The sequence below is a fragment of the Bos indicus x Bos taurus genome, chromosome 28, assembly GCF_003369695.1.
Source record: "Bos indicus x Bos taurus breed Angus x Brahman F1 hybrid chromosome 28, Bos_hybrid_MaternalHap_v2.0, whole genome shotgun sequence".
In the NCBI taxonomy this organism is placed as follows: Eukaryota; Metazoa; Chordata; class Mammalia; order Artiodactyla; family Bovidae; genus Bos; species Bos indicus x Bos taurus.
This window is the reverse complement of record NC_040103.1, coordinates 27,707,986-27,734,170: the sequence shown is the minus strand read 5'-3', so window position 1 is coordinate 27,734,170 and position 26,185 is coordinate 27,707,986. Positions and strand designations below refer to the sequence as shown.

At 50.2% G+C, this 26,185-nt stretch overlaps 1 protein-coding gene across 4 annotated transcripts in view; it reads right to left on the bottom strand.

Annotated features, from left to right (window-relative positions):
- The window catches only part of CDH23 (cadherin related 23), a 436,585-nt gene that overhangs the window by 202,297 nt on the left and 208,103 nt on the right, over positions 1–26,185 (bottom strand). For all 4 annotated transcript variants that reach the window (XM_027530370.1, XM_027530367.1, XM_027530368.1 and 1 more), the window contains exons 10-11: positions 11,354–11,466; positions 8,371–8,559 (exon numbers count right to left, since the gene is read on the bottom strand). In XM_027530370.1, the coding sequence (XP_027386171.1) occupies positions 8,371–8,559; positions 11,354–11,466 (302 nt within the window). The remainder of the gene's footprint in view (positions 1–8,370; positions 8,560–11,353; positions 11,467–26,185) is intronic.

Here is a 26,185-nt window from a genome sequence, read left to right as displayed (position 1 = left end):
AGCGGAAAGAAGGGCCTGGATGACTGGATAATTGCACATCCACAGGGAGCAAAGACCTACATGTGCCTCCATGGATGCTGGCAGTCTGCCCCTCCCTTCCCTTCCCTCCACCCCCTCTCCCCCACCGCCAACCCCACCCCCCCACCCCTTCAGTGCTTCTATAGTTTGGTTTTCAGCTCAAATTGCTTTGGAAAATAGGGAAGCAGAGGTCTGTGCCTTGGGTCATACTGGCAGGCAGGGAGAGCTCAGGACAGCGGGCATCACTCCCTGGGGTGCCAGGGACATATATTTCCTGTGCCTCTACTGCAAAGTAGATGCTGGTGGGTGGATTTATGGGGCCTGGGTGAATAGTGGCCTGGAAGCTCCACAGCCAGAAAACGGACCCTCAGCTGAATGTGTGACATGGAGAAAATGGCCTCCCTGTTCTCACCCACCTCACCCTAAACGGATATTCAGTTCAGGATGGCAACTCTGAGAACCAGTGGAAGGTTGGCCTTACAGCCAATGCCTGAGGAGGAAGCTGGGCTGAAGGGTGGCAGCTACTGAGGACGGGAATTAAGGAGGGGTCTTCCATCTTTTTTGTGCCATGGACCCTCTGGAGGTCTGGTAAAGCCCACGGACCCCTTTCAAGAGAATAACATTTTATTTGCATAAAATAAAATACAAAGGACCGCAATGTCAATTAATTATCTTGAAACACAGTTATCAAAGTACTTTAAAAGGGTATTATAGTACCGTTATGTGCTTCTTAATGCATGAAACAATAAGATTTGGCAGCGGGTCTAATATATGCTGTAATTTCAAAGTAGTGATGAGTGTAAATGGTGTTTTGAGATCCCTGTGACACATGTAATGTGATATGAAAATATCTGAGATTTTTCTTGGGCTCAGAGTCACAGGTACTCCTAAGGCTGCTGTGATTTGTTTCTATTTCATGATCAAAGAGATCTCAGAAGTTCAGGTAGAGGTGAGCAAAAATAAAGATGCAGATTTTTCTCCACCCAGGGTCAAGGATGCCTTGGAGAGTCAGTGGGCTCCCACTCCTGGATTCAGAACCCCTGGACTGAAAGGAAGTCTGGGAGGGACTTGAGGGGCCAGCACTGCAACCCTGCAGGGCTGTGTGGGGAGAAGGGCCAGAGGAATCACAGGCCGGACAGGCCAACTAACGGGAGCGAATGAGAAAATGAATTTAAGTAAATACGAGGTTATGGACTGGGCTCCCTGACAGGCCTGGAACACATGTGGAATGGAAAATGAGGGTGATAGATAAAAATGAAGCCAAGACGGACAGGAGACCGAGAGCAATCTCTCCTTCTCACTGCCGCCTCAGCCCCGCCTCATCCCTACAAATAAACCCAGCATTCTGGAATACGGTCTTTTCTCCTCATCATTTGCCTTCTTTTACTTGTTTGTTCTGTGATGTTTTCTCCTTGGGGAGGTGGGTAATGCTGTTTTTTTTCTCCTGTGCCCCTCAAACAAATGAACTGTGTCATCTTCTGCCTGAAACAGGAATTAGCTCCTGCCAGATGTGTCCCTGTTCACCCCTGCAGGGCAGCCACCCCCGCCTTCTCACCTCCCCCTCACCTTCCTACCAGCCAGGCTGGAGGTGTGGGACCCACCTGCTCTGGTGGGACCAGATCTCTGAGCATGGGGAGCCCTGGCTGTAAACGGGGAGCCCAGCAGCACAAGCAAGAAGCCCAGGGATGTTTAGGGCCAAGCTCTGAGGCCCATTGGCTGTGCCACCTTAGGGAAGCCCCTTAACTTCTCCGAACCTCAGCTTCCTTTTCCCTAGAAATGACACAATAATACACATATCTTCCAGGGTTGGGAGTAAGAATTTTTAGGATTTTAAGAGTATTTTTTATGGGCCAGGCACATCTAAATACACATATGCTGCTGCTGCTGCTAAGTCGCTTCAGTCGTGTCTGACTCTGTGCGACCCCATAGACGGCAGCCCACCAGGCTCTCCCGTCCCTGGGATTCTCCAGGCAAGAGTACTGGAGTGGGGTGCCATTGCTTTCTCTGAAATACACATATAGGCCCACTTAATCCTCATAATGGTTCTATGAGGTAGATATTATTACCACCTCCATTTTTTCCCAACAGTTTCAATTTTTATAGATTATTTGATTTAATTTCAATCTACAGTCATTAAGAGAAAAGAAGTAAAAATAATAGGGAAATGTAAAAGCGTATATATCCCCAAATTGGGGTGACAACTACATCTAGACTTGAACAGCGCTGGGAAGTCTCACGCTGACAGCAATCTGGAGTCCCAATTGGGAAAGGGTCCTGGGCAGTGCATCTACCCCACTGGTGAGACTTCAAATTGTGCTGCCTCCATTTTTCAGGTAATAAAACTGAATCCATGAGGGTAAACAAGTCTCCTAAGGTTACACAGAAGAAAAATGGCAGCGTTAGGGTTTGAACCCAGGTAGTCTGGCTTTGAAGCCCTTATTTTTTAACAACTCTAATTGGCTCTTTCTTCCTAACCCGTAAAGTGATACTCCAGATAGTATCAAATAAAGAAGCACGTTGGTGGGGGAAGAGGCTGGGGGCGGGGGATGAGGCCCACAGAGGTACCGGGCCTATGCACCCAAAGTGGGGAGCAGAGGCGACTGGGGCAAGAACAGGGGAGAGACGATGGGCCGACATTGGGAAGCAGTGTGGGGTGGTTAGGGAAGCTTCGGGAGGCGCCCTCCCTCTTCCCACCCAGGTCCTCTTGGACAAAAAGAATGTTAGGGTTTATAGTCTTAAGGCTCACTGGTCCAACCCATGGTTTCCCAGAGGTGGTCACAGAGAGAGGACAAAGCTTGCCTGGAATCCCTCTGTGAGGAGGCTGGGACCTGGCTTCCCTGCTCTCTCTACCACCATCTTTCCTGGGCAGTCCAGGCAGGTCTGGTAGCAGAGGGCTATGGCCAGAGTTCAAAACCCTGGGTCAACTTGAACATGGGAGAGCCTCTGTCACAAAGACTGAAGACGGCCACTCAGTGTCCTGAGAAGTGTTCTGGAGGCATTTCTTCTAGATTTTTTAGGTTTCATTATAAAGGGTCTGGGGTTCTCTGGCTTCTTGCAAACACTTAAGAGGAAACTGGCTAAAGGGCAGGAGAGCCTCAAGTCAAACACCAGGATGCACCTGCCAGCTGGAACAGTGGGCAATGGAGATGGGGGTGTTTCTCTGTTTCCGCCCATGGCCCCTGTCAGCCCCCCATTTTCAACACAGCCATCAGGGAGCTCCTTAACAAAGATGACTCAGAGCATGTCAGCTGGTTCCCCTCCATGCTTACAGTCATGGAAGAACACCTTCCTGAGGCTGGCAGGCCTGGCCTGGCCTCTGATGATAGCACCAGCCTTACCTCCTGCTGCTCACTCAAGCTCCCTGGACCACCCCACCAGCTTCTCCTCTGCTCCTTGGAAATACCTACAAGGTTTGATCCCTTGTAGGGGACCTCTGCCCTTGCAGGGGAGCACACTCCACAACTCTGTATGGCTGACCCCTCCACATCACTGAACTGCAGCCCCAAGAGCACCTTTTGGGAAAGGCTTCTAGGACTCCTGAATCAAAAGTAGTCCCTCTACCCACTACCTATCACTCAGCTTGTTTCCTGACTTCCTGATGTTGGCACCTACTCCTCTAGCTTCCCCCCTAGAATGAAATAGAAGCTCTTGGAGGGCAGGGACCACATCTTCAGCACCATTTCCCCAGTGGTGAGAACACAGTAGGTACAAAATAACGTTTGTTGACTGAATGAATGCATCATCCCCCACCTGTGTATATTTCAATATATTTCCTTAGAAATGCCAGGGGCAGAGGGTGGCCAACAAATTAATGAGGTCTGAAGGCCATTCTTTAATGACTATAATTCCCAGGGCCGGGCAGTAGAGACCTCTCTGGGCAGGAATACTGGCACCCCACCCTACACCCCAACCCTCTCTCCTGCAAACATATTCTTAAGCACAGTAGCAATTCTGTTCCAAGAAGCTGTGGGTCAGAAGTAAAGTGCATCAAATGCCCCCAGCTCCTGAGAAGAAAGGCAGGAAGTAACACGGACGGTATTTCTACTGACGACCATGCAAGAAGAATTCTCCGTTTTTTTTTTTTTGAATTCTCCGTTTTTATCCCTGTCAACTGGGTAGGGTCGTGCATAGGGCAGAAACAATATTTTTTAAGAACCCCTTTGCTGGAATTTGTAAAGCAGCAAGCCGCATGGATGGGCTTCCACACTCCCTGCCTTCAGTCCCCAACCCTTCAGGGTCAGAATGCAGATTAGAAGAGTGGCTTTTTAGGACAAGTGAACGGAAACTTCCAACCCTCCCAATCAATGCAGATGGGAACACGCGACAGCCTGTGTCTAGCTCAGCTGTAGGCAGGACCTGGGGAGGGCTGCAGGCACGATTAGGAGAGGAAAAGTTGACCAAAGTGGAGAAACAGCAGAGATCATGTCGAGGGCAAGGGAGCGGGTAACAATGTGGTAGGAATCCAAGTAGGTAAGTGTGTAGTTATTTCCTGTGGCTTCCAAGAGAAGAGCAAGGAGGAGACAAGAGAACGCCCAGCTAGCAGAATGAGGCTGTCGCAGCCTTTAATTTGGAGCTCAGAAATGAGCTCCTGTACCAAGGCTGACTCCTGGGGCCTTTACCTAGAGACTTTTTGTGTGATTTGCATTACAACCATCTATTTGCATCTCAACTGTCACAAGGTGTAAATGGATGGTTGTTGGTCTCAGCCCACCCCAGCCCTTTCTCCTCTGGCTTTTATGTGTTTTCTATAGCTGGACAAAGGGGAGGAAATTACTCAGACTTGACAATGGAGATGGAGTCCTTGGGGCAGAGAAAGGGTCTCTTTCAAGCACCTTTAGGTGCATTTAAGGGTCTGGCAGAGCCCAAGATTCAGCAAGAGGCTGAGCAGAGTCTGGAGGTGATGGCAGGTATTATCTAGTCTTTGTGAATTAGGTCAGCATCCTTATTAGGAACGGCTGCCACAAAGGCCTGACTGAGACATTAAACTGCTTCCTCCTTCCCTTTCAGTCTTGCGTCAGCAGCCTCTACTGCCCCACAGTGGACCTCTCAGCTCACCTTCCTACACAAACTCAGTCGAATTTGGGCTTCAGCATATGGGTACTGACGATGACTCAGTTTGGATAAAGCTCTGGGCTACTTCATTGCTTCTTTTATCATTCAATCGTGCTTTCTACTCAACCAAAATATATTTTTGCAGTGCCTCCCAAGTGCCAGGCAGAGTGTGAGGCACTGGGTGGTTACACGGGTGAGCAAACAGACGTGCTCCTACCCCTGGGTCATTCAGTCTAACGGGGAGACAGACACTCTTGAGATCACCACACCAGTAACTGCAAAATCACAAGCATGGTGAGTGCAAGGGAGAATCGTGTCTTGGAGAATCTATGACAAAGGGACGTGAGCTCTCCTCATGTCCCTTCTCCAGGTCTGCTCGATAAACATTCTCCTGCCATACCTAGCAAATCCAGAGTCACTTTCAACCCAGAAACAAATCCCAACAGATGGAGTCTCCCCTCAGCAAGAGAAGTCAGAGGACTGACAAATCTTTGGCAACAGGTCTTGTCTCCTCCTTGAGGTTCTTTGATTTTCTCCAGACTTGGGACACTTGGGCCATGCTGTGCGTGCCAATGCCCTCTGTCTTGTGTTCCCGCTGGCCCTGTGGCTGAATACTCCACACTGGGAACCTGAGGTCTGACCATCAGCACCCAAGACCAGGCTTTGGGAGCATTCACCTGGGCAGATCTGACCCTCATCCCCCCGAGGTTTGGAGAGTGGAGAAGAAATGGGAGCTACAAAAGAGCAGGGCAACTGAGACAGCAATTTCTCTCTCCTTCTTATTTAGGAACCAGCCCAGGACCACATCTGGGGGGTCTGGGTACAGCCCTACTGGGAAACTGGAGGAGGGCCCAGTGTCCTCTACTTAAGGTCAACTGGAGGTGACCTTAGGGTGGGATGGTCTGGGCTGCTTCTCCTCCTCTCTCCCTGCACCTTGCTGTGCCCTGGACAAGTGTGACCCTGTGGGAAGGAGGCCAGTCCTGTACTGTTAGAGACACTGGCCAAACCCCAGCGGATCAGGGTCCCTGCCATCAGCATTCCTATAAGTGCTTTAGACAGGATTCCCGGGAAGGGAGCCTGAGGTAAAACCCAAGGGCACAGGCTAACCTTGAAATCCCACAAGTCGAGGTGAGCGGGCCCTGCCGGGGGTGGTGCCCCTGCACCCATATGGTGAACACCTGTGTGTGGCCGGCACATGCCAAGTCCTGCACACTCTCAGCTGATCTCCTCCTCTCCCCACACCTTGCTGCTGTCCTTTGTGGCAGACACAAATATTTAGCCGCTTACCTCCATCCCCCGGCCTTCGGGTAGCGAGGTAGGGGCACATACCTAGTGCTGGGTGATGGGCCTTCAGCAGAAGTCACACTTCTGAGATGAAGCAAAGAAGAGCCGGAGCTTAACCTTGTGGCTGCCTCCTGCCGCAGCCACAATCCTGCAGAGTGTGCACCTAAGTGGCCACACCGAGGGGCTCTCCCTGCCTACCCTGGCTGGACAAGCAGTCCGAGGGAGAATAAACTGCTCTTGCAGGGTTAATTTGTTCCTGTGATAGAAATTGACTATTTTTTACTACACAGGTGAGCAAAGTGAGGCTTAGAAAGGGTCAATGAGTCATCCAAGGTTACGGAGCTGATAAATGGCAGGTTTGGCCTTGAACACAGGCCCCGGCTGATTCCTTGGCTTGGCACTCAAGGCTCCCCAAGGTCTGTGTCCCAGCCCACCTTCCCAGCAGGCTACTCCACAATCCCTGATCAGTTGCACAGGTTACTGCCTGTTCCCTTGATCCACGTACAGCTTTCTCCCTCCGGTCCTCTCTGGGGGCCACAGCCTGGTCCCCCGTCGTCCTGAGCACTCTTTTACCACCTGACTTTTACCCCAAGGCTTAGCCCTAGTCCCCCTCCTAGGGCAGAGTCTTTCCTGACCCTCCCGGTCCCTGCTTGCCTCCTCCTCAGCTGAGCTCTGGAGCCTCACTGCCTACAGTCACTGGACCCTGGACCACACTGTTTCTGGTGTCTCTCTTCCCTTGGGCATTATCATCAGCCTGAAACCAAAGATGGGACTTTCTCCTGAGGTTCTCATTCACACAGCAGTCTCTAAAGGGGGTCTGGTCTTCTGGGGAATACAACGTGATCCATGGGGAGTGAGAACATGTCAGAACCTGTTTTTACACCTGTTTATCTCCACCGTTTAAACTTTCTACATTATTGCATATGTTTTAAAATTACATATTATATTTGCATAAACACATTTGGCCCCATGGGGCAGGGACCAAAGATCCCACTTCCTGGATTTCCTTAAGTCATCAAATATAGCTCCTTGTAAACAATAGGTGCTCAGTACATACTTCAGTTATCTCAAAGAGGTAGGTTTCAAAAGACTCAGCGGGACAAGAAGGCATATCATATGTGTACACATGTAAGAAATGTGACTGGGCATATACGCGTGCGCGCGTGCACACACACACACACACACACACAGAGGCACTGACTTGCCCTTGTGAACCTGAGTCCTTGGGGGGATTGGGTACAGTTGAGAGAAGCCGACAGGAGAGGGGCCCCAGGCCTGGAGTAAGGCCAGTGAGAGCGCCTCACGTGAGGAGTAATTGCAGAGAAGCACCTCTGGGGGGAAAACCTAATGGAATTCCTGAGCAGAGTAGGCCGGGAGAGCAGCGGTAATAAATAGAAGTCCTATTAAGGTTGTGACTGCTGACGGGCAAGGGAGGTAGGGCAAGGGGAGGCATCCAGGCCAGCAGCATGACACGGGGTGCAGCTGGAGCCCCCGCCTCCTGGAGCTCCCTCTAGAGCTGTCTCTCTCACTCAGGACCCACGCCTTCCCTCACTGGCCTCAACCCCCAAGTTCCGGGGCAAGGGGGTGCAGGCATCCTTGTGGCCTGGGATCACCTGGAAGGTACTTGCACTACTTGCAAGGAAAAGGTGGGGTTGTTATCACCCCCAAAGCAGGAATATTCCAAATTTCCAAAGTCACCATTTATATAAGAGCCTCTCCCTTTTAAAATGTCTATTTTCTGCATGTATGTTTCATAATACACATACTAGGTTAGTACGATGATCACACATATAAATTTCTAAAATAGAACTATACGTTGGAGGTGTGTGCTCAAACACTTTGTGCGGGATTTTTACAGCCTTATTTATCCTCAGCACGTAGCAGGGGAGGGCGAGGCAAAGTTTTTTTCTATTTTATAGATGGCGACCTGAGAGCCCAGAGATCCCTGGTGTACCCCCCAGGGTTGCACAGCCCAGACTGGGTGCAGGACTGGACACCACATTTTAAGGGACTCACCTCGTCCTTGTCTACCACCTGGATGAAGAGGGGGAGAGCAAAGCCGACCTGTGCCAGCTCAGTGATGGCCACGCTGTACTCAGAGCTGTTAAACTCTGGGGCGTTGTCATTGATGTCAATCACCAGGATGTTGAAGGTTGTGGTCACTGTCGCGTCAGATGGGGTGCGGTCATCATTCAGCTCTGTGCCCTGCAGACAGAATAAACATGCCAGGGATAAAGGTAGCCATGATCACAATAAGAGATGTCATTCATTCGGGCTTTTTCAATGCTGGGCACTGCACTTTATGTGAATTATCCCATCTCATCTTCACCATAACCCCAGGAAAAAGATTCTACCACTCAGTTCAGTTCAGTTCAGTTCAGTCGCTCAGTCGTGTCCGACTCTTTGCGACCCCATGAATTGCAGCACGCCAGGCCTCCCTGTCCATCACAAACTTCCGGAGTTCATTCAGACTCACGTCCATCGAGTCGGTGATGCCGTCCAGCCATCTCATCTTCTGTCGTCCCCTTCTCCTCCTGCCCCCAATCCCTCCTAGCATCAGAGTCTTTTCCAATGACTCAACTCTTTGCATGAGGTGGCCAAAGTACTGGAGTTTCAGCTTCAGCATCATTCCCTCCAAAGAAATCCCAGGGCTGATCTCCTTCAGAATGGACTGGTTGGATCTCCTTGCAGTCCAGGGGACTCTCAAGAGTCTTCTCCAACACCACAGTTCAAAAGCATCAATTCTTCGGTGCTCAGCCTTCTTCACAGTCCAACTCTCACATCCATACATGACCACAGGAAAAACCATAGCCTTGACTAGATGAACCTTTGTTGGCAAAGTAATGTCTCTGCTTTTGAATATGCTATCTAGGTTGGTCATAACTTTCCTTCCAAGGAGTAAGCGTCTTTTAATTTCATGGCTGCAGTCACCATCTGCAGTGATTTTGGAGCCCCCCCAAAATAACTGACACTGTTTCCACGGTTTCCCCATCTATTTCCCATGAAGTGATGGGACCGGATGCCATGATCTTCATTTTCTGAATGTTGAGCTTTAAGCCAACTTTTTCACTCTCCACTTTCACTTTCAAGAGGCTTTTGAGTTCCTCTTCACTTTCTGCCATAAGGGTGGTGTCATCTGCATATCTGAGGTTATTGATATTTCTCCCAGCAATCTTGATTCCAGCTTGTGTTTCTTCCAGTCCAGCGTTTCTCATGATGTACTCTGCATATAAGTTAAATAAGCAGGGTGACAATATACAGCCTTGACGTACTCCTTTTCCTATTTGGAACCAGTCTGTTGTTCCGTGTCCAGTTCTAACTGTTGCTTCCTGACCTGCATACAGATTTCTTAAGAGGCAGGTCAGGTGGTCTGGTATTCCCATCTCTTTCAGAATTTTCCACAGTTTATTGTGATCCACACAGTCAAAGGCTCTGGCATAGTCAATAAAGCAGAAATAGATGTTTTTCTGGAACTCTCTTGCTTTTTCCATGATTCTGCCATTAGCATCTCTATTTTACTGATTCCTGTTACTGATGGGGAAACTGAAACTCAGAGAGGTTAAGTGACTTATACAAGGACACACAGCCAGAGTAGGTGTTAAACTCAGGCAGTGGGTTGAAGTGGGGTGAAGAGGACAAGACAGATTTCAGGGTTCATCTGGAGGTAAAGGGATGAAAATGATGCCAAATTATTCATTTGGCAAATGATGAAATTGAGGCTGAGAACATTTGTGCTAGCAGATAATCAAGACTTAATTCAGCACCTGCTATAGACTGAACACTGTGCGGGCCCTGTGGGGGTCCTAGCTGGACTCAGACACCTGGGCACCCAGTCTCTGGACCAGATTCGCTGGGCCACCAAGTAGCCATTCCCAGACCTTCTGAACCAGAATCTCTGGGTGAGAAGCTCAGGACTAGGTATCTTTTACTAGCTTCCCAGAGGACTGGGATTCACAGCCAAGTGGGGACACTCTACATTATATTTTACAGAAAGATGGAAAAGCTGAGCTCAGGGTCCCACAGTGAGTTGGTGGTGTTGCTGGGACTCTGGAGTGGCTCTCTCACACTGGAGCTGCCTGCCTCTGGAGGAAGGGAACAGACAGGAGAGGAGGCTGAGAGGCACCCTGGGGCTTGGAATTGGATGGGGAAAGGCTGTGTTAGCTCGCCCTCCCCCACTGGCCCACGTGTGGACAGCAGGTAGATAGGACAGAGCCAGTGGGAGAGTCAGAGCTAATCAATCCATCGCTGCCACAGGCCTTCTCAAAGTCAAGGAGAACAGTGCAAGGCCAGGCTGGGGGCACTATCTTTCCCATGCCAGAGAAGGGCCTTCTTCCCAGAGCCCCCCTCCCTGGTCCTTGTATTAGCCCCTCTCTAAATCGAAGTCTGGGGCTGGGGAGGACGCCTGCGGCCCAGGCAGCATCCACACCCTAAATGGGTTTCCCAGGGAATGCCTCAGCAAGTCATTGATTTTAATTAAAACCAGCCATGAGTAGCAGGGGGCTGCAGGAGGTGGGGGGCTGTGGCTCTGTCATACCTTCTGGGGTGGGGACCACTGCCGCTTTGGCCTCTCCCTTCTGCATTGCTCTTTCCTAACCAGCTAATATCCCCCAGGAAAGCCATGAAAATTAGATACAGGGGAAAACCCCAGAAATGGGGTAACTCTAAGAATCCAAGTTGGCTATAAGAGAACTTGAAATCATGGGGTAACAGAAAGGACAAGAGGATGCCCACCCACTCCGGGCCTCCTCATCCCCTGAGATGCGGAAGAAAGCCACAGTTCTCTGTGGTCATCAGTAAGGGCTCTGAGATGGCCAGCAGGGTCCCTGACAAGGCCCACGTGTGAAAAGCGCTGGTCCTTCCTGGCAGGGGCCTGGGCACAAGCCCCGGTATGGGAACAGCAGTGATGTGCCTCCTGGAGCCTCCACCTTGGGCACCACTGGAGGCTGGCACCAAGGCATGGGCATCCCCTATACCCAGGATGGAGGTGTCCGGCTCTCACCTTCACGGTCAGGATGAAGCCATGGCTATACAGGGGGTTCTCCCGGTCCAGCAGGCCATTCAAGGTCAGTGCCCCACTGATGTAGTCCAGGGCAAAGATGCTGTTGGTATTCCCTGTGAGAGAGAAGAATTCAGGGTGTGACTGGGGCCCAGGGCAGGTGGACAGGGGGCTGGCGCTGGGATTCCTTTCTGGGGCTCAAGGACTAATCAGTAACTTAAAGTCGATGCTGGTTCCAGGAGCAATGAAAAGAACCCTGGGATACAACAGAGCACACAGCCCAGGCAGCAGACGACACTGAATCACAAGCTGAGAACATTCTGCCTGTTCCGTCTTCCTCGAGGCTCTCTGACTGAGTTAAGGAGAAAGTCTTGACTTGGTGTATATATGTCTTTAACACCCTCTCTAACATTTGCTTCTTTTCCTCTTTAACACAGAGAGAACAGGCTTCAGGATCTGTAATGAGTCATTACTGCTACGTCTAAATACCTGTGTACCCCAAGACTCTGTATGGTGAAATCCCAGTCTCCAAAGATGGTAGTAGGTGCAGTGAGCAGGTGGGGCTTCTGGGCTTAGGTCATGAGGGTAAAACCATCCTGCACGGGATTCATGCTTTATAAGAGACCCCGGAGAGCTCCCCTGTCCCTTCCTAGATGAGGATTTAGCAGAGAGGCGCCATGTGAACCAGGAGGCGGGTGCTCACCCTGCTGTGCTGGCACCCTGAACTCAGGCTTCTAGCCTCCAGAACGGTGAGAAATAAATTCCTACAGTTGCCAAGCTACCTGGGCGATGGCATTTGTTACAGCAGCCCCTGTGAACTAAGGCAGTAGCCTTGTTTTGTTTCCTTGTGTTCATTTTTATGGTCATTCCCTGTTCTATTCTGTCCTTTCTAATCTATTCTATTTTACTCTAATTTTCTATAAGGCAGTGATATAAAGTTTCCCTTTATGATAAATATAAGTTAAAAACAAAATTCAATTTTAAGTTTTAAGTATTTATTAAAATTTAAAATACACCTTGAACGTACTGGCAAAAATCACACATAAATGGCACCGGCTCAAGCATACCCTTACCCTACTCCTTCCCACCAACTTTCTTTTGTGCTCCCCTACAGGCACCCCAGCCCTCACAGTGGTTTCTGCAGGGTCCTCAAATCCAGTCCTGCCTCTTGTCTTTCATTATCCACCTTATCTCTCGGCCTTACCTCCTGTGCTCCCACCCAGTGCCAGCCCCTCCTCCCCCTCCTCCAGGAAGACGGTCCTAATCTCTCTTACTGACCCTCCAGCCCCACAGGCTGCAGCCACTGCTCTGTTTGTTCCCCAGTTGCTTCCTGGGTGTAACTGGGCACTTTCCACCCAGCCTAAAAGCCCCCTGAAGGTGGGAGGCTTTCAAGACTGTTCTTCAAGGTACCCAGCCAGTGCTGGGTGCACAGATGTAAGCAAGTTTCTGAAGGACGGCTGCCCCCAGTTCACCTGAGCCCCCACCTGCCCTTGTGCCCTTCCCATCAGCCTGTGAGTTCACTGGAAACTCCCAATTCCACTACTTTCTCTTCTTCATTAACCAGTGTGTTGGTTCATTCAAATATTCACTGCCATTCATTCACATTTTCAGCAGTCCCCTGGACAGGCCATCCCATGGCCAGGCCCAGTGCTTGGCACTGTGGGGGACACAGAGGTCACTCTGCCAGGAATTCTGATGCTGAAGCGATTATAGCCTCGTCAGAGAGTGTTGACATCCATAAGAATCAGTATCTCCTTTCTATAAATCATGCACAAACCAGTAGCCTTTGTTGAATGATGTTCCTGCTGCAGGAAGAGGCTGTTCACACAGGGAAAGGCTTAAAGAAGGAAAGCTGCATGGAGGAGGTCCCATTAATTCCCTGCACCACACCATTGGCTAGCTGTGTGACCTTGGGCCACTTATCTAACCACTCTGTATCTTGGTCTCATTCGTAAAATTAGGATAATAATGGATCTATCTCATAGGGTTGTGAGAACTAAATGAATGTGAAAAAAAAAAAAAATACACGTGTACAGACTTGGAACTGTTCCTGGCACAAAATAAGTACTTAATAAATGTTGTTTGAGCTGGAACTGGAAAGACAGGCAGGACTGGGGAAGGGGTGGATGGACTCTGATTCCATAGGTAGGAACTAACATCCAAGCCCCCGATACACAAGGTAGACGCCAGGATGGCCCATGGAGGCTGCTGTATCTCCCCACTGGGTCCCTTCCCCAGCTCCAAGGGATCTATACACAGTAGGACCTCAGATCCTCTCTTGGATTAACTAGGGGGAAAGAAGAGGGGAGACGACATCCCTCTCTAACTTTAGACTGAGGCAGGGGCTGTTCTCGGCTGGCCCATGCTGGTCAGCAAGGTGGCCCACTCCCAGCCCATCCTCCTGGGCTCCTGCAGCGGCTGCCCAAGGCAGGGGAGAGGCTGCTGGTGGAGGACCCCATTTGGGTCTCATCATTCTCAGACTGTGGGCTCTGAAGACTCTGACCTGGGCCAGGCCAGGGAGGGGACATCCCCCTAGCCTTCACCTTGCCTAAGGCTTTGTCCTGCAGCCTGGGTACCCTCCTGAGAGCTTTTGTATGACTGCCTTCATGGAGCAGGAAGGACAGGGTTGCAAGGAGGCATATAAATGCATGGATACAAAGGAGTTTTTTAAGCTAGGAATTCTGCTGTTGGGGAAACAAGAGGACGTGTGCTTTCATCTGCTCATCATTAGCTAATCCACTCGGCAAACAATTACTGAGCTCCTACAATGTACCAGGGACAGCTTCCAATGGGGAATGCATAGCCCTCAACCAGACATTCCCATGACAGGGTGATCAGTGCTGAGGTGGCTGGAATGTGGACAGCGCAAGGTGCTTCAGGGGCTGGGTTTTCAGAGCCCGTAAATGCCGAGCTGGAGGGCTGCCCTGAAGCAAGACCTCCAGGCTCCTGCCTCCCACACCCACTTCCCCACCACACACATATTCATGGACCCCGCCTCCCCAGGCTCTCTGTTCCAGCATCCCATCATTCCAGATTTTCATATACATTTATTCTCCTCAATAAAGGAAGCTATCAACATTTAAATGTGATTCAACTTTTATCTTTGCAAGATTTTTTCTATAAATCATTTACAAACCAGAAGCCCCTTGTTGAATGACGCGCTCTGCCTTTCCGTTTGGTTCTCTCTTCTGGCTCACTTAGTTGGGCCCACCACTCAGAACCTTTGTCCTACTCATGGCCACGCTGCCCATCCCCAGCTCAGAGTCTGTCCTCAGCACATAAAATAACCCCTTCTCCAGCCTAGGCACTTTGTCCAACCAACCTGCAGGCAAATATCCCTCAACTGGTACAAATTCAAACTCAAGGACCCTTCCCCAACACACACACACACACACACATACACACACACACACACACCCATTATTTTTCACACATCTATCTGTGTAGGACTCACCTATCAAAGTATGAGTGACTAACTGCCAGGACCAACAATCAGAAAGGGTTATACCCTGGGAGCTGACAAGACCACCTAAGTGAGTCACCGGCTCTGATGATCCTCCTGTCACCATGGTAACATCAGCACTCACTGGGAAGCTGGGCTTGGGCTGGAACAGGAGGTGAGTCCCATATCCCAAGCAGGGCAGGTCTCATTCGAAGACTGATGGACCAATCAGCTCACTCATTCATCCAAGTTCATATCGAGCACCTACTGTGTGTGAAATGCTAGAGAATCAGCAGAGAAAAGCAGGCAAGGTTCATACCTTCAGTCTCACACAAAAGATTCACAATCAGGACACAACCACACTGCTACTGCTACTGCTGCTAAGTCACTTCAGTGGTGTCCGACTCTGTGCGACCCCATAGACAGCAGCCCACCAGGCTCCCCCGTCCCTGGGATTCTCCAGGCAAGAACACTGGAGTGGGTTGCCATTTCCTTTTCCAATGCATGAAAGTGAAAAGTGAAAGTGAAATCGCTCAAGTCGTGTCCGACCCTCAGTGACCCCATGGACTGCAGCCTACCAGGCTTCTCCATCCATGGGATTTTCCAGGCAGGAGTACTGGAGTGGGGTGCCATTGCCTTCTCCGACAACCACACTACTGAGTGTATAAGCACTTTCGAAGCTAAGGTACCTGAATGAAAGCCAGGTGGAGCAGAGAGACAGCTGTGCCCTGTGGAGGCAAAGTGTCTGGGTTCCCATCATGTTCTGCTGTGTGCTAAATGGGTGACCCTGATCAAGTTATTTAACATATCTGGCCCTCAGTTTCCTAGTCTGTAAAATGGAGGTAATGGGGTAATAGTCCCAACTCCAGAGTGTTGCTGTGAGGATTAAATGAGTTAATACAGTGTCTGGCACATAGGAAGCTCTCAATAAATGCTGGTCACCTGTCCTGTACCAAGATACCACCATGAACCATCTCCTTCACCCACCCCACCCAGGAGCCTTTGCCTAGAGTTTGTGCCCAGCGGTAGCACTGAAGCCAACACATTCTCTTACCAGCAGAGTCTCACAACCCAGGGCTCAGATGTATTAATATGAGGTGGCAGCCTTGAGGCTAAGTCTGAGAACAAAACCCTCAGGTCCAGAGCGTATTGCCTTCAGGGTTCCAGCCTTGAGGTGGGTCCTCACTTCCTTGCTTCCCTCCCTTACTGCTCTTCTCCCATAATCTTTCCTCCCTGGGCGGGAGGGAGGGTGGCATGGGCTTGGCAACTATATACATGAGTTTCTTTGTTATTCTGGAAACTGACACTACCCTGTCAGTGCTCTGGTCTCCCAGACATTTTTCACCGAAGTCCCATGGGGACCAGGGGCCTGGGAGTGCAGCTCATGGGGGATGCCTTTCACCTGTTCAGTCCCTACTGCTGAGCAGAAGGGCAGCTGGTTCCCCTGGGTTGACAGGTGCTGTCCTAGGCGTGTGGGGATGTACCTGGTAGGGGAGGGGAACCTGTGGGGGGGTGGGGCTGCACCTTGAGAACCCTAAGACTGCAGGAACAGGTGGCTTAAAGCATTCACACAAGAGAAGAAGCAGGTCATTGCTGGCCCTGCTGGCTCTCCTGGAACCCTCCAGGAGCTTCAGGCATTAAGACCTCTTCTGATTTGCAAGAGAGCGGTTGAGAAGATGTGAATCAAGTTCACAAAAGCACATAAGGCTGCTGAAGGCGAGTCATAGCCCTCTTTCCCCTATTTATTAAAAAAAAAAAAAAATAGTGGCCACAATTTATTGAGCCCTTCCCTGTGCCAGGCACTGAGCTAAGCTGTCGGCACAATTATATGACTCAATCTTCACAATAACTTTAGAAGAAGATATCCCACATGCATATGAGGAAGCAGGCTCAGAGACGTTAAATAACTTGTCCAAGGTCACATGGCTGGTGCGTGGCTGGCCTGGACTGAGATTTATGTCTCTCTTTTTCTCTTTGCAGTCATTCATCCCACACCCACGCTGCACCTGGCCCTGGGCTGAGGCACAAGAAACAGGGTGAGACAAGTCAGATACCATCCTCCTTCACAGAATGAGGGGTCAAAGAAGTTGCTTTTTTTCTCAAGAGGGAGTTCCAGTTAAAAAAAAAAAAAACCAACTCCATACATTCTGGAAAGTTCTAGATAAATTCCTCATAAAATGACAGAGTTTTACGCAGCAGCAGAATGTCCATGTGGTGATGGCCTCCAGGACAGGGGTTCCCAACCTCCAGGATCTAATGCCTGATGACCTGAGGTGGAACTGATGTAATAATAATAGAAGTAAAGTGCATAATAAATGTGATGCACTCGAACCATCATGAAACCACCACTCTGGTCCCTGGAAAAGCTGTCTTCCATGAAACCAGTCCCTGGTGCCCCAAAAAAAGGTTGGGGTCTGCTGCTCCAGGAAGTGGAAGGGAGGGCTATCTGGGGACTGGAGTGGGAAGGCTGGGGTTGCCAGCACACCGGTGATAACGCACATAGGGCACTGGCAAGCCTGCCTTTAGGGAGACCTATGGCTCCAGTGAGAATGCGCGGGAAAATGGAAATAAGCAATGCAATGGTCAGGGAAGCAAATGAGAAAGCAGTATAGAGCCAGATGCCCAGAGGGAGAAGAAAGGAAGTTCTGAGAAAGAGATGGTTATCAGGGTCAAACAGTCTGAGAGACAGGCTCAGGAGAAGAAAGATCCAGTGAAGGTCTCCTGTTTGGATCCTCAGATGCACCCGGAGGTCAGACTGTGAGATACTGTGGCTGAGTGGGGCACAGACTTGGGGACCGTGAGTACAGATGCTGCTGCCTGGAGCTCGGTGTGAAAAACAAGGAGGTGGACTGACGGCTAGAGGGCGCAGCAGAGTTAAGCAAAGGCTTCTGTTTCTAGATGGTCAAAGGCAGAGGGAGAGGGAAACTGGATTGGAGGGAGTACAAGTTGGGGTACAGGGTCAGGCTTGGAGAGCAGGAGGGCAGCTCTCTTTGGGCTGTCGGAAGCTCACCCTGTACCTCCTTGCTCCTTCAAGGCTGGCAAGCTCTCCCCTTCCCCGGCACCCCTACTTCTGGCCCTTGCCAAATCTCATCACTCCCACATCTTGTCCCCTTATCTCGCTGGCAGCGTCTTGACCCATGGCGGAGCTAGGTCTGGGCGAGAAGCAGTTTAGTGAGTGGCTGATGGTGCGTGTGGGAACACAGGCTGATGACTTTCAGTTGCTTTGTCTGCTCTGCTGGGCTGATAGCAAGCACTCTTGCTGCCCTCTGAGTTATAAGGAAAACCAACAGCTCCCACCTTGGTCCTGTCTGTTCTTAAGATCCACTACCAATGTCACCGACTTCAGGAAGCCAGTCCTGAAGGCTGTGTCCTCTCTCACCCCACTGAGTCCCAGGGCTGGGCTGGCACCCTCAGAACAGCCCTGTGCCGTGGGGCCTCCCTGGTCCTCACATCCAGAGACTCAGTGTGGCCTTGAGGGTGAAGGGTGGGGTTTCATGCTCCTGTCCATGGTACCCAGAACGGTGCTCACTACCTATCTGTTGGATGGCCTGAAGTTTCTTATCCCCTCTGCAGGGCTTAGGAAGGGTCAGTGAGCACACACCAGGTGGGGTATGCTCTGGGTCTGGCCCGTGCTGGGCCATGAAGTTGGAAAAAAAAAAAAGAAAAAAGCCATGCATATGAGCCACTCATGATCTAGCTGGTCTTCTGGGTCCAGTGGTCTTCTATCAGTCCACTCAAACACTAGTCCCTAAATGGATGAGGGGACCAGTGGGAGCCTGATCCCTCACCTGGCCTCTGACTCTGTCACCCGGCCCTCCCAGGGAAGTGAGCAGAACTGGGATGTGCGCCCCCTACCCCCGGTGGCCCCTCCTTCAGCTGTGGTCTCTGCCTGGAGTCTGTTAGGTCAACACCTGAGTGAAGACTGCCTACTGTGTGTGAGCTCGCAGGATGCAAAAGAGACCTAGGTGCCAACAACAGATCTGCCAGTTACTAGCTGTGAGACCTCCTGCAAATTGTGAATTCCCTTGAGCCAAATCCCTTATCTATAAAGTGTGCATAACAGCTCCCACCTCACAGGGTTGTGTAAGGATCAGGTGTGATCATGTATGTACAGGACCTATTGTGGTGCCTGTCTTGGTTCCTGTTCCTTCTTCCCCTACTATGACTGTTTTCTGAATAGACCAAGTTAGCCCCAACCATGCCCGTCTTATGCAGAATGTGCCAGGAGAGGCTCTCTCCATAAAAGCCAACATATACTGTGCCTGGCACTGTGCAAAGTATATTGTATGTGTATGTATATATATATATATATATATTTTAATATTCACAAAACTCCCACGACATAGGTCCCCCTTTTCCCAACAAAAAATTAAGGCATAGGGAATAACTGGTCCTAGATCACAGTGAGGGGTGGAACAAACAATTAACCTCAGCTCTCACTAAGCTAGAGTTCATGTCCCACCCAGAGGCCCCTGGATTTCTCTTCCCCCCTTGTCCCCAGCCAAGGATACCCTACTAAACAGCTGCCTGTGTGCTGCCTATGTCGCCTGGGCCAGCGGGACAAGCTGGCCGGCAGGCCCATCACTGTCAAGTGGAGCTGTACATTTCTGACTGGTACAGAATGGTATCACTGCATAATGAAAACTGGGAGTCAGTCTGAGATATGGGCTTTGGGCAAGATATCTTATGAATTAAAAATTGTTACTTAGCTGCCTGCTGACAAAAGGGGCCGAGTAGAGTCCCAGGTGGCACCTGGGCTGGGCTGCATTCAACAGCTCTGTGTCCAACATATGGCAACCAGAGGTGTGGGTTACCTTAGCTTTCAATCACAGGAGATGCAAGTGAGAGCTTGCGGCATGCCCCTGCCCCAAGGACCGTGACGGTAGATGAGGCCTACCCCCTTCTCCAGAGCTTCCCCTGAAGCTGCCTGGAATGCTCTCCCTGCATCTTCACAGGTGCCTTGTCTGCAGTCCAGCCTCAGTCCACAGGTTCACCTTTGAGGGGCCTCGAGAAACGCTCTCTAGTCACCCCGCCATCCTGCTCTCGCCTTCATCACCCTCTTCTCCATTATCCTGTTTGGTCTCTTTCAAAGTGCTTCTACCTTCTGAACTTCTCTTTTCATCTGTTTATGTGTTTGGTTACTGTCTGTCTCCCACACTGGAATATAAGCCCCAGGAGGGCAGGGACCCACTTCTGCAAGTGCCCGGGTGACACACATAGGTGCTCAACAAAGGCTTCTGAATGATGTGTGGGCTACAGCGGGGGTGTTGGGGTGCCATTCTGAGGCTGGTGTAAAGGGCTGCAGGACAGAATGATACAGGGGTGACTTACAGTGTCACACTCACAGAGATCATAACTGCAGTAGGGTCATGGGGAGGGGGCAGCCAATTAGCATTTCCAACTGGGGCGATCACACTCTCCCGATGCACCCACAGTGACATGTCTGAGCTGAGTGCGTCTTGTTAATTACAGTTATTAGCGGCCAGTTGGGGAAAGACGACCTCCGAGCTCCACAAGCAGGTGGGAATTACAGTCTGCTCGTCTTGTCGGCGTTTCACAGAACGACGGTTCTCATCAAGCTCAACTACACCAACAAACGGTCACCTCTCCTAATAAGACCACAGACTGGACTCACTAATCTGCTCATAACTGGCTCCAAAGTATGAAGCATTCACCTGATCAGCCAAGGACAGCAAAGCCTATTATGTCAGGGTTGCAAAGGGTCACACCAGACCCTTCTCACGGATGGCAGTACCCAGCTCCCTGTCTACAGGGACAGGCGACCCTGGTCCTCTGAGGACACTTTAATGGGGATTGACAAGATGTCGCCAGGAGCCAGGGCTGCCATCAGAACCTTCTGATTTCCTGAAAAACCTCTACTCTGCGACCAGGTAAACTTCTCCAGAGGGAATAACAAGGGACGTGCCCACTGGTGCAGCTCCCAGGACTTTCACCATGGTTGTTCACTAAAGGAAACACGCAACAACCCAGATGTCTAACAACAGGGATTAATTACGCTACGATATTAAATTTGGTCAGCCACTAAATAATGTTGTAGAAAAGAAGTTTGTTACTTAAAAAGATAGATGTTTAAGACATTTCACCCCTGCAAAGGAGGTACAAAATAGCACAGTTCACAGTACACACTTTTGTTGTTGTTTAAATATATATATATAGGTACATATAAAGAGAGAGAGAGAGAGAGAGAAAGGAATGAAATGAAATGTTGACAAAATGTTAACAAAAATGATCTCGGAGTAGTAATATGAGAACAGTGTTTTTCAACCTTAGCGCCCATGATGTCGGGCTGGATGATTCTCTACTGTGGGAGACTGCTCTGTGCGTTGTGGGGTGGTTAGAAGCACCCTTACCCTTGAGCCACTAGAAACCGGTAGCACTCCTTCTCCCAGTAGTGACAACCAATAAATCTTCAGACCATTGCCAAACATTCCCCGGGATGGGGGCTGAAGGGGCTAAAATTGGTCCTGCTTGAGAACCATTGCTCTAGAGCCATTTCAGCTTTTCCTTGTTGATTTATGTGAATTATATTTGTAAAAAAGAATTAATACAAGTACCTTTAAAGAAAACTCCCCGAAGTTCTGGAACTAGACAGTGGTGATGGTTGCACAACATTGTGAATGTATGCAATGCCACTTAAAAGTGATAAATTTTATGTTATGCATATTTGCATTACCCAAATCCCCCCATGTCTGATGATGTGTGTCTAAGTTGGTGCTCAACATGGGATGATCTGGAAATTGATTCACTTTAATGAGTAACCCTTCCTCTGCCTAGGTTACCACCATGACTGATGATAACTTGCTGAATTTAACCTCCCAGGGACTTTTCCCACCATGGTTACTGCTACCTCGGCCAAATGAAATAAGGGCTTTACTTAAAGAGGAGTTTGCAAGACACTGGAGGGGCTGAGCAGCAAAAGATAAGGTCTCTGTGCCCAAGTGGCACCCGATCTAGACAAGAAAGCTCATGGGGCCTGGTGCAGGGGGGCTCCTCTGCCAGGCCTTGAAGGGCTGGGTTAGGGTCAGTGTGGAGAGGAAGAGGGCATTCTAAGCAAAGGGCTGGAGGGGACAACCACTTCCCAAGGCGGGAGCCAGTGGGAGGAGCTGAGCTCACACAAAACAGTGTCAGGAGTGGCTGATGTCAGGAGTGGCTGATGTCAGGAGGCAGGAGCCTCAAATGCCGGGTAAGTAGCTTGGATTTTTGTCCACAGCAGTGGGGAGGCTCTGGAGGCAGAAAGGCCTGTTGGTGATGCATGGACTGGGTGATAGTGAGAGAAGGAGCAATAGCCAGGGCCATTCATTCTGAGCACTTCCCATGTATTGGTCAATTACTTGTCATAGAAATTCCATCTGCCAGGTTGTGGTGGCATCATCATCATCATTATTCCCATTTTACAGGTGAGAAAATCCAGGCACAGAGAAATTAGGTGATTTCCTGAAGTCACACCTCTGGTAAGTGGCAGAACCGGGATTCAAGTCTGTCTGACTCTGGAGCCTGGAGGCTTAGTTCACATACCAGGCTACCCCCTACAGGGAAGATGCCTGCTTCTGCCCCCTGGCAGAGCACTTCTGAGTTTACTGGATTCTCCCACAAGGCCAGCACTGCTTTCAGATGAGTTAACTGAGGCTCAGTTAGGGAAGTGATATGTTTAAGGACACCTGATTATTTAAAGACAATGTTGGCATTAGAACTTGGGTCTTTTGGATCTCAAATGGCTTTCCTAACTGTCATAGTTTCTCCAAGGTGGGGCTCACACTCCCTAGGCTCTGGGGGCCAGAGACTGGCCAGGAGATGAACAAGGTGAAGAGAAGGGGAAAAGCGGCTGAGAGTCCCTCAAGGACTCACCTGCTCACTTGCCTGGAGGTTTTACCTCCAGGACCTGGGGCAAGTGGCCCCAGAATACCCAAGCCCACCCTCAGTTGGAGCCCCTCCTTGGGCCAAGGGTGGGCACTGAGCTGTGCTGGGTCCTTCAGCTGTGTGCTGCCTGCCGCTGGACCAGCCCACATAATTCACCTGAGGCCTGGCACTCCAGAGAGCGTCAGGGCTCTGGGAGATTTACGGGCTCCGATAAAGCCATCTCAGCCCTCGCATAAGAAGCGTTTGATATTTGATGATCTGAAAGGCCTTGTCCCAGAGGGGGAGTGTGAGGGGGAAGGAGGAGGGGAGACACTTAAGAAAACAAAGAGGACAGTGATCAGATGCCCAAGGAGAAGGAGGCAGGGAGCGGGGTGTGTGCTGTCTGTCATCCTGATGAAGCCGGCACCCCCTCCTCCAGCACCTCTGCACGGATCCAGCACTGAGACAAGGGAAAGGTGGGCCGAGGGGACTGGGCCAGTGTGCCGCACTACAAGGCCTCCCTGCCCGAGGCACAGGGCGAGGGGGTGATGCGCAATGTCCCTGGGGAGCCCACCAGCTAAGGGGGAGGACTGGTCACCCCCAGGGGAAGGACAAAGTTTATGTATAACAAAGCTGATGGAAGAACTCATAAAGGACCTGACTGGATGCACACTTATGGGCTTGTGGCCTCTCTGAGCCTCAGTTTCCCCATTGGGGGTAAGAATACCTATCCTACTCACTTGGCTATTTGGAGGTTCAGTGGAATTAGGGACCAGAAAATGCTTTACAAACTGTAAAGTGCTAAGCCTATATCGGGTATGTGTGAAGGATAGTGAACCCACTGCCTGGGGCAGATGGAAGTCAGCAGTGCCTGGAACTGGAAGAAGACATTAGATGGGAAAGACCGTGGCGAAGAAGGGCAGGGTGGGGGCAACGCCAGCTGTCGGTACATACTGAACTTGATCGGAAGAGGAGGCTTGACACTCCTGAAGTCCCCTTTTGATCCTGTTTCCCAGGCTCTAACCTCTTCCTCTAAACGCCGCTGGTTCAGTTCCTTGTCTTGTCATCATCCTGACAGTAAAAAACTTCAGCATCAGAAAGCCCTGAGTTCGAATCTAAACTCTGCTACTTCCAGCCACGGGACTTTGGGCAGGCAAGTGACCTCACCTCCATGAGCTTGTTTCCTCATCTGCCAAACAGGGATGATGATAATGGAAGGTGCCTCTTGGGGTTGGGGGAGGACTCAACGAGATGGAGAACAAGGAGTAAGGCTCCCTGATTCCCACCCACCTCCCCGCCCCCGGCTCTCCTGCCGCTTTCCCTCCTTGAGTGCTGTTCCCACCGCTGCCCGCCCCCTCCACCCCAAGTACTGCACGTTCCGGAGTGAATGACTTTCAAATCTGGGAAGGAGAGCCCATCACACACACACACCTTGAGCTGGGTAATTTATGAATCAAATTGTGCTCCGTCAGGGCTCCGTGGCCCAGAAATAGATGTGGTCAGACGAGGTTCAGGGAGCCAGCCTCAGACACAGTTATCTTCATAGAAACTGGCCACCAGCTGGCAGAACTGGCCCAGACTACTGACCTTGAGGAGCTCCCTGAGGGCTGAGAAGTCCCCCTCAATCTGATCCCCGCTGAGTCCTGAAGAGAGGACAGAGGTCTCTCTGGGGCTCAGGAGGAAGGCTGGAGAGCCTGGGCAAGTTACTACACCTCTCTGGGCTTCAGAGTCCTCCCCTGTTTAAAAAAGAGGGGGCTTTTCTATGGTGTGTTAGTCACTCAGTTGTGTCCGACTCTTTGAGACCCCATGGACTGTAGCCCACTGGGCTCCTCCATCCATGGGATTCTCCAGGCAAGAATTCTGGAGTGGGTCGCCATTTCCTTCTCCTTTCTATGGTAGTGGTTTTCAAATTTCCTTGTTTTAGTAGAATATCCTTTTTATCAGAGAAAATCTTGCACAGAATCCCAGTGTATAAAGCAACCAAACCCAGGGCTAGCTGCTCTGGCTAGAGCAGATGAGGGGGGCTGTGCTGGAGTTCAGCACAATCAGTACCCCCTACCCCCAGAGGGGGCCCTGAGGATGGGTTTGGGGGCCTGGAAACTCAGGGAGCCTGGAAGTCACCGTGGCCTCTTTCAGTATTAGGATTCCATGGCTGTCTATGAGCATTCAGCCAAGTTTGCACAGGGCCTGTCATCATACCACCTGGGTTACTTGAGAACCAATAAATGCCAGCCAGGTAGGTAAGGTAAGAGGTTCATAAGATCAGCATTGCTTCATCTGCATCAGATGTGAAAAGGGCAGATGTTATAGTGTCTAGGACCAGGGCTAAAATCTTAGCATAACTCCTCTTAAGCTGTGTGTCTGTGGGCATGTTACCTACCCTCTCTGGGCTTTGGTCTCCTTGGCTGTAAAAGAGGAGAGGTAATACTTGTCTCTGGCTTCCCTGGTGGCTCAGTGGTAAAGAATCTGCCTGCCAATGCACTGGGTTGGGAAGATCCCCTGGAGAAGGAAATGGCAACCCACTCCAATATTCTTGCCTGGGGAATCCCATGGACAGAGGAGCCTGGTAGGCTACAGTCCATGGGTTGTACAAGAGTTGGACACAGCTGAGCGACAAACAACAATACTTGTCTCATGGAGCTGATGGGAAGATGAAAGCATGAAATGCATCTGTTTAGTTCAGCACATAGTAAGTGCTAGTAAATATTAGTTGTTACAAATTTTTTTGAAGAAGGAAGGAAACTTGGCACTCAACACATTCTTTGCAGCTTAGTCCTCACCCATTACTAAATAGAGGTGAGAGGTAAAAAAAAATTGGTCCCAAGTCATATGGCTGGTAGGTGGTTGAGCTAAAATTTGCACCTACAGTTTTTGATAGCAAAGCCTGAGTTCTCTGTATTACACCACCCTAGAAACATTGCTTCTAGAAAGCCCCATCAGGAAAGCTCTAGATGGTGCCAGGCCCAGTTTCCTGATGTCAGAGGGTTTTCCAACATCTTGTCAGTGACTCAGTGTGTGACATCAAAGCAGATGTTTCTGATCAGGGAATGACTGGGGGGAAAAAACCAGAGATTTAGTTAAGGACAAAATCCACTCGACAATGTGGAAACAAATCTTGTGTTCTACTGAAAATAAGTCAGAATCATCATGAAAAAAAATGGCAAATTTATCTTTCACGGAAGAAGCCCCCATGAAAACTGAAAGGCTGGGGTTTCCCAGAGGTTGTCCGTAGTAACTCTGATGCCTGGGGTACAGGAAAGGCCAACTTTTTAAAGTTCTACAGTCAAATAAATTTTGGAAATGCTGAACAGGCATCTCTGCTACAGGACTTGTCAGAGCCTTTAATGTGCTAATGTGGCTTGTGATTTGCCAGGACAAGGATGATGTTGTGATGAGGTGTCTTTCCAACTTATTTGGCCACAGAACCCTTTCTGCAAAGGCTGTTTTGAGGAATGGTGTGGAAACCCACTGCCCTCCAGTGGGGACCCTGAGCACGCAAGGTAGATGTGCCCAGTGTCAGAGATGGAAAATGGAAG